At 39.3% G+C, this 7,536-nt stretch overlaps 1 protein-coding gene and 1 gene segment (V, D, J or C); one reads left to right on the plus strand and one right to left on the minus strand.

Moving 5' to 3' along the window:
- Positions 1-1,560: 1,560 nt before the first annotated feature.
- On the plus strand, positions 1,561-3,391 carry LOC110167222 (Ig kappa-b4 chain C region-like). The segment is given in 4 exon segments: positions 1,561-1,705; positions 1,782-2,114; positions 2,391-2,431; positions 2,976-3,391. Coding segments are annotated over 3 exon segments (540 nt in total).
- A 2,241-nt stretch (positions 3,392-5,632) lies between these two features.
- LOC110167664 (immunoglobulin lambda-1 light chain-like) lies at positions 5,633-7,330 on the minus strand. Of its 2 annotated transcripts, XM_055154264.1 has the most exons (4): positions 7,195-7,330; positions 6,777-7,117; positions 6,459-6,499; positions 5,633-6,038 (listed from the first exon to the last, which is right to left on the minus strand). In XM_055154264.1, the coding sequence occupies exons 2-4, from the start codon at positions 7,013-7,015 to the stop codon at positions 5,713-5,715; spliced, it is 606 nt and encodes a 201-aa protein (XP_055010239.1). In that variant the 5' UTR covers positions 7,016-7,117; positions 7,195-7,330; the 3' UTR covers positions 5,633-5,712. The 2 variants fall into 2 exon arrangements, 1 of the variants encoding a protein (XP_055010239.1); XR_002318996.2 differs by lacking the exon at positions 7,195-7,330 and having other exon boundaries at positions 5,899-6,038; positions 6,459-6,572; positions 6,688-6,826.
- Between the last annotated feature and the right edge of the window lie 206 nt (positions 7,331-7,536).

Genomic DNA, 7,536 nt, shown 5'->3' on the forward strand with positions numbered 1-7,536 from the left:
CAGGGAAAGCATAAACCAACAGTGGAAATATTGAAATATTAGTATTTTTTATCCTTTCATTGTGATTTATCAGTCACCTTTTAGTCTGGTTTGAGTTAGAGGTCCAAATCTCAGAGCAGTAAAAGCAGAAGTGAAGGGCATAGGTTTTTGTCACACTCTGTATCACTGTGATACGTACTCTTTAGCAGAATCATCCCATGTTTTACAGTAATAAACAGCAGAATCCACTCCATCCACATTGTTAATGATCAAACGATAATCTGATTTAGACTGATGATTAGATGTGAATTTAGGAGCTGAAAATCCAGGACCGTATTCTACATTGCTCCAGTCATGACGAAATTTCAGAACATATTTAGGAGCTGCACCAGGAATCTGTTTGTACCATTTGGCAGAGCTTGTCAGTGACTGTGCCCAGGTTACAGTCCATGGAGGCCGTCTCTCCTCTCCTCACAGTCAGAACATCAGGCCTCTGTGTCACCGTGGTAACAGCACTCACACCTGTAAACAACAACAACAACAAGACATGAAATAATCAGAGACACAGAGAGTCTCCACATGAGCTGAGGGCCTCCTACATGTGAGAGCAGCGGTCAGGGCGAGCAGGTTCCACAGCATGTTGCCACGGAGATGAGGTTTCACTGCAGAGAGACGAAAGGTTCAGAGAGTGAAGAGAGGAGCGGCTGAGGGGGATTTCATATAAGGCCCAAACCAGAGGAACTGAGGGAGGAGCCTGACTTTGAATGAATTAACAGCTATAACATCTGAAGAAATGAGATGCTTAGAAAGAAACAAAACACAACTACAGATGTGATTTTGATAGGAAACATTACAAATAAGGTGAACATTTTAATTTATATTTTGTCTCTTATATATATACATTGTAATTGTAATTGTAAATGTTAACTTGCTGTTCATTCGCTGTTTTTTTCTTGGAATTCTGTCATTGTTTAATAGGGTTAGGCATTATAAGTACTTTTTACTTCAGCCTAAACCCTTTCAGTCATGATCTATGGGATTGTAGTCTATGTTTTGTTTTGTTTTGTAGTGCTGCAAAATGACCGAATAAACTACTACTACTACAACTAACATTTAAAAACAACTTTGCACAATAAAGACCCTCAAAACCTTTTTACAATTTTGTAACTGAGTGCATGTCACTCAAGTGTTTGGCCACTGTTTGACTTAGTAAAGTGTACCTTAATACTGGCAGAATAGGACAGATGGTGATATTAAAGTTGTTTGGTTTTCTATTACCTATTTTAACAGGTAAAACTTGATGTAGTTAACACTCTCTTGCTATTTAAAGTCAAATACAATTCATGCATTTTTAAAGTAAGTCTAAGCAGTACCACATGCTTCTATCTTCTACACTGCATCGACTGACATGTTTGGATTTTGTGTGGATGTCTCTCTAGTTGACCACGTTATTCAAAATGTTGTATTAGTATAAAATATTACAGCTTGTGTCTCCTGCATTGTTCATAGCAGGTGCAGCCTTATTTGACAGTTTTTCTCTCTCTTTGGTCTCATCTATAACCCGTCCTTTTGACTGGCAGCTCTGGCCCCTCCCTCTCCTCTTCTCCCTCTGCCTTATAAGCCTGAGCGTGTGTGTATCGAAGCTCCACTTTTGCTCTGAGCTGTACACATCATCTCCGTGGCAACATGCTGTGGAACCTGCTCGCCCTGACCGCTGCTCTCACATGTAGGAGGCCCTCAGCTCATGTGGAGACTCTCTGTGTCTCTGATTATTTCATGTCTTGTTGTTGTGTTGTTTACAGGTGTGAGTGCTGTTACCACGGTGACACAGAGGCCTGATGTTCTGACTGTGAGGAGAGGAGAGACGGCCTCCATGGACTGTAACCTGGGCTATGTTACTCAGCATGCTAGTGGAATGGTACAAACAGATTCCTGAAACAAGTCCCATACCTGTTGTCACATATGGCTGGGGCTTTTTCTGCAAAATATGGTCCTGGGTTTTCAGCTCCTAAATTCACACCGAGCCATCAGTCTTTATCAGATTATCGTTTGATCATCAATAATGTGGATGGAGTGGATTCTGCTGTTTATTACTGTAGCACATGGGATGATTCTGCTAAAGAGCACGTATCACAGTGATACAGAGTGTGACAAAAACCTATGCCCTTCACTTCTGCTTTTACTGCTTGAGATTTGGAGCTCAAACTCAAACCAGACTAAAAGGTGATTGACAAATCACATTTAAAGTAGAAAAAATGCTAAGATTTCAATATTTCCACTGTTGGATCTGTTAGATTTGACTTTCCCTGGGTAATGGGACACATGTGTTGATTGACAGAGTGGAGTGTGAGAGTGGCGTCCTCCTGATGACAGTGAGGAGGTTTTTGTAGCAGCGTGTGCACAGACTGAAGCACTGTGGTATTCGGACAAGGCACCAAGCTCATTGTGAACGGTAAGTGACTGTAACTCATCATCATAAACTACTTTTAACCACATTAAAGTCAGGAGAAATGTATTTATACATATCTTTATAATTTATGGAGGTATTTTTTACTCTCTACAACTACAATATACTACCTGAAACACTTTGCAAAAAGTATTTATTTTAAGTGTTTTAAAATATATTCATTAAAACAATTTGTTAAACTAATTAATTTTTTTATTTAACAAAAAAATAAAAAAAATTAAACAACTTATAACTGTTTAAGTGTTCGCGTTCAACATTTAGTTGTTCATGGCTTATTTTGAACATTTATTTGTTTAAGTAGCATAATATTTACTAAGCATCAGTCGCACACAACTGTGCAAAATAATCATCGTCATTGTCATCATGTTTTTTTAAATATTATTTGATCCTATATTGTTCATTTTATGTATTATAGGCCTACTTATTTGAGTTTTATAAATGAATTTTACATGATAGTTCTGTATATTTGTTGTGTTTTGCTCTTGTAGTGTTGTGTGTGTGTGACTTCCTGTGCTGTTGTGTCCTGCAGATGTGGCCCCTGCTCCTGTCCTGACTGTGCTCCCCCCCTCCCTCACACAGCTCCAGTCCAGCAGAGTCTCTCTGCTCTGTGTGTCTCATCAGAGGGGGCCCTTTGCTCAGGTGACCTGGTTGGTTGATGGGACTCCAGTGAACAGTGGGGTCTGGAGCAGCAGCGCTGTGCAACAACCAGACCAGAGCTTCTACATGAGCAGCTCTCTGTCCATCAACACGACCGACTGGAGCACCCATAAGGTGTACACATGTAGGGTGTCTGTGGGCACCCACAGCTCAGAGAGGCACATCAGCAAATGCCAGTGTGGAGAAGAGTCTGAGTAGTCCCAGGACCTGGCCCTCTGTGTCCTCTCATACATGCTAAAGTCTATGTTGTACCGTTCTGCCTTTACAATAAATCAAATTACAAAAGTATTCACCGTGAGTCCTTGTGTCAAATGTGCCTGGACTAATGGGTACTTCAAAAATGTGACATATTTTCCGATATCCTTTGATTACATTTAAAGCTCCTATTTCTAATTAGACTAGCCGACCCAGCTCTGTTGTATTCTCACATATCACCACTAGATGTTATTTATATTACTGCGGACTTACAGTGTACCAGCTTTGGACTGACAGAAGAAAACCAGAGAGCAAAGGTGAGAGTGGGAGGGCAGAAAAGGTTTCACCTCTGCCAATCACTCATAAAACAAATCAAATAAACTTAAAAACTTGAACAGAAAAGATGTCCATGCATTGTCAGTGTACTGTTGAGCATGAACCCTGTGCTCTGGTCCATTTGAGGAGGCACCTGTCGGTCTCACAGTAATTCTAGTAGTAATAGTAGAGACAGATGATGATAAGTATGGTGAACTTACTCAGCCACCTCCCAACATATTATTACAACCACGTCTGTATTGACTACCTTGTTAATTATAGAAGGATTTATGACATACAATCGTTCAGTAAATGAAAATGAGCTTGTAGATAAATTAGGTCTTTGCTTTAAATGTATTGTGCAATGCGCCAGTCAAATAAATAAGGTAAATAAATAAATAAATAAATAAACAGAGAAGGACAGAGTTTAAGATATTAAAGTCTGACAAGTTCTTCATGAAATATAAAAGTGGTGATCTTTTCTCTCTCTAGTTTTTCTGTCACTTTAGTAAAACGAGCGCCCTCTACTGGTGAAAGTAGGGTACATTCAAAAGACACTCCAAAGATGTGTGGATCATATTGGCAATAAAGTCCACAGTGTTTTTATAAAACGTTCAAGAAAATAATCTTCAATGTCTTTGTAAAAAAAAAAAATCGTGCATAATTTTTCTCTTATGTTTACTGTTCCACTTGCTCCTACAGGCAGTTCTGTATATTTAGCTATTTTAAAAACAATATCTATGTTTTAATGCATTTGCAGTCATTTCCTGCAGTGGTTGCATTCAAGGTTGGGCTGAATATCCTGTATTATTATTTTGTAAAAATGTTACCAAAATAATAACATAGAATAAAACACTTTTGCTGTATGATGCAATTCAGTCTAAAAGTTGACTTATATTTTCAATGAATAAATAGGAGCAGGCTGGATTAGAGGTGCTTTGTGATTGGTCAGTGCTTCCTGTAGTAAGAGTCGATAGAAACAGGACAGAATAAAGAACATTTTCTCTCAAAAGAAAACAGCAACTGAGAAAGATTTAAAAATGACTAAGATTAGTTTGTTTGAATCACACAAAACATTTCAAGTACACATTTACACATGTTTCATTATGACAATAAGTTTACATTGTTAAAATAAGCATTTTAAAATAACATAATCTAAGTTAGATTATGTTATTTTAAAAACATGAATTAAAGAATTAACAACGGTCCATTTGTTTTCCACAATTATTATTTCAAAAGTGTACATGTGTAGGCTACTTTCAGTGTTTAGTATTTCAGTTTGGACCAATGAATCTGCACAGAGGAAACATCTGCTGACCTGATGAGTAAACTGTCTCTCACACGAGTTATAAATAAATACAGGATTTGAAAAGGAACGTTTTATGTAAATCATTTGAGAGAACTGATCATTATGGTTATGGACCATCAATGAAGTGTTACTCTCACCCATAATGCACCTGTACTTCTGGACTCTCAATGCTGTAGATAAAACCCGTCATTTTGTAGCCGTGCTGTGTTGAATAATGACGTCTGCAGTTTGTTCTTGACACTCTGCAGGTCTCACCCACAAAATTCAGTTTTACTGATGAGTCACATTATAAAACTCAGGTCACCTCTGTGGAGCTGCAGGTGCATGAACAGTGGGCGACAGGAGCGTAAAGTGTTTGTCCACTGATCTGAAGGTCGGCGGTTTGAATCCCACTCTCGTCATAAACATCTTCGGTTGAGCAGTCAGATCCACTGACCCACAGATTGGCGATGCAATTCCAGCTCCCACAAATAAATATTGTTGTTGTGTCCTTGGGCAAGACACTTGACCCATCTCACCTCTGCATACACTGGTGTATGAATGTGTGTGTTCCTTAATGTAAAGTGCTTTGAATGCCTTGAAGGTGGAAAAGCGCTATATAAAATGAGACAATTTACCTTAAGTATGAAGGACGATGAAACCAGTTTCATAATATTTTAAGTCTGAGGACAAGTTGGATGTTACAACTAATAGTAGAAACTTCAAAAAAGTCATTTTTAAAATTATCATTTTATTGGATGCATTTTGAAACAAACTGTATTATCAGTACAAAATCAGTACACTGATGGGACTACTCAGACTTTTCTCCACACTGGCATTTGCTGATGTGCCTCTCTGAGCTGTGGGTGCCCACAGACACCCTACATGTGTACACCTTATGGGTGCCCCAGTCGGTCGTGTTGATGGACAGAGAGCTGCTCATGTAGAAGCTCTGGTCTGGTTGTTGCACAGCGCTGCTGCTCCAGACCCCACTGTTCACTGGAGTCCCATCAACCAACCAGGTCACCTGAGCAAAGGGCCCCCTCTGATGAGACACACAGAGCAGAGAGACTCTGCTGGACTGGAGCTGTGTGAGGGAGGGGGGGAGCACAGTCAGGACAGGAGCAGGGGCCACATCTGCAGGACACAACAGCACAGGAGGTCACACACACACAACACTACAAGAGCAAAACACAACAAATATACAGAACTATGATAAATGTTACACATTATAAATGACTTTAAAGAGAGAAAATCTCCAAAACAAAACACTAAAACACAATACAATTAGCAGCATATATGAACAGTATAGTGAAATATTAGTGATAGTGTTATAGGAGACTGATGTTTCATAATATTTTTAAATTTAATTTTGTGCTCCAAAGAAATAATGGACATTTGTTTGTTGAATGTGAACAATAAAAATTGTGATTGTGATCAAAAAGAGAATGTTTAAGTTAAGTGGAAAATACCTCCATAAATTAAAAAGGTATAAATACATATCTCCTGACTTTAATGTGGTTAAAAGGAGTTTAAAGATGAGTTACAGTCACTTACCGTTCACAATGAGCTTGGTGCCTTGTCCGAATACCACAGTGCTTCAGTCTGTGCACACGCTGCTACAAAAACCTCCTCACTGTCATCAGGAGGACGCCACTCTCACACTCCACTCTGTCAATCAACACATGTGTCCCATTACCCAGGGAAAGTCAAATCTAACAGATCCAACAGTGGAAATATTGAAATCTTAGTATTTTTTCTACTTTAAATGTGATTTGTCAGTCACCTTTTAGTCTGGTTTGAGTTTGAGCTCCAAATCTCAGAGCAGTAAAAGCAGAAGTGAAGTGCATAGGTTTTTGTCACACTCTGTATCACTGTGATACGTACTCTTTAGCAGAATCATCCCATGTATAACAGTAATAAACAGCAGAATCCACTCCATCCACATTATTGATGATCAAACGATAATCTGATTTAGACTGACTAGTACAATTGAATTTAGGAGCTGAAAACCCAGGACCATATTTTGGACCAGTTTTAGTCCAGCCCCAGCCATGCGAAAGGACATATACAGGAATTGTTTCAGGAATCTGTTTGTACCATTCGGGCAGCATGCTCAGTGACTGTGCCCAGGTTACAGTCCATGGAGGCCGTCTCTCCTCTCCTCACAGTCAGAACATCAGGCCTCTGTGTCACCGTGGTAACAGCACTCACACCTGTAAACAACAACAACAACAAGACATGAAATAATCAGAGACACAGAGAGTCTCCACATGAGCTGAGGGCCTCCTACATGTGAGAGCAGCGGTCAGGGCGAGCAGGTTCCACAGCATGTTGCCACGGAGATGAGGTTTCACTGCAGAGAGACGAAAGGTTCAGAGAGTGAAGAGAGGAGCGGCTGAGGGGGATTTCATATAAGGCCCAAACCAGAGGAACTGAGGGAGGAGCCTGACTTTGAATGAATTAACAGCTATAACATCTGAAGAAATGAGATGCTTAGAAAGAAACAAAACACAACTACAGATGTGATTTTGATAGGAAACATTACAAATAAGGTGAACATTTTAATTTATATTTTGTCTCTTATATATATACATTGTAATTGTAATTGTAAATGTTAACTTGCTGTTCATTC

This window comes from Boleophthalmus pectinirostris, unplaced genomic scaffold, assembly GCF_026225935.1.
Source record: "Boleophthalmus pectinirostris isolate CB_2022bp ecotype Guang Dong unplaced genomic scaffold, ASM2622593v1 HiC_scaffold_19, whole genome shotgun sequence".
Taxonomy (NCBI): Eukaryota; Metazoa; Chordata; class Actinopteri; order Gobiiformes; family Gobiidae; genus Boleophthalmus; species Boleophthalmus pectinirostris.

Excerpts from the sequence above, each read along its gene's own strand:
- LOC110167664 (XM_055154264.1), bottom strand. The coding sequence starts at position 7,015 with ATGCTGCCCGAATGGTACAAACAGATTCCTGAAACAATTCCTGTATAT. Across the intron at positions 6,500-6,776 it reads GCTAAAGAGTACGTATCACA|CACTGTGGTATTCGGACAAG; the intron begins GTGATACAGAGT and ends CACAGACTGAAG. Across the intron at positions 6,039-6,458 it reads CACCAAGCTCATTGTGAACG|ATGTGGCCCCTGCTCCTGTC; the intron begins GTAAGTGACTGT and ends TGTGTCCTGCAG.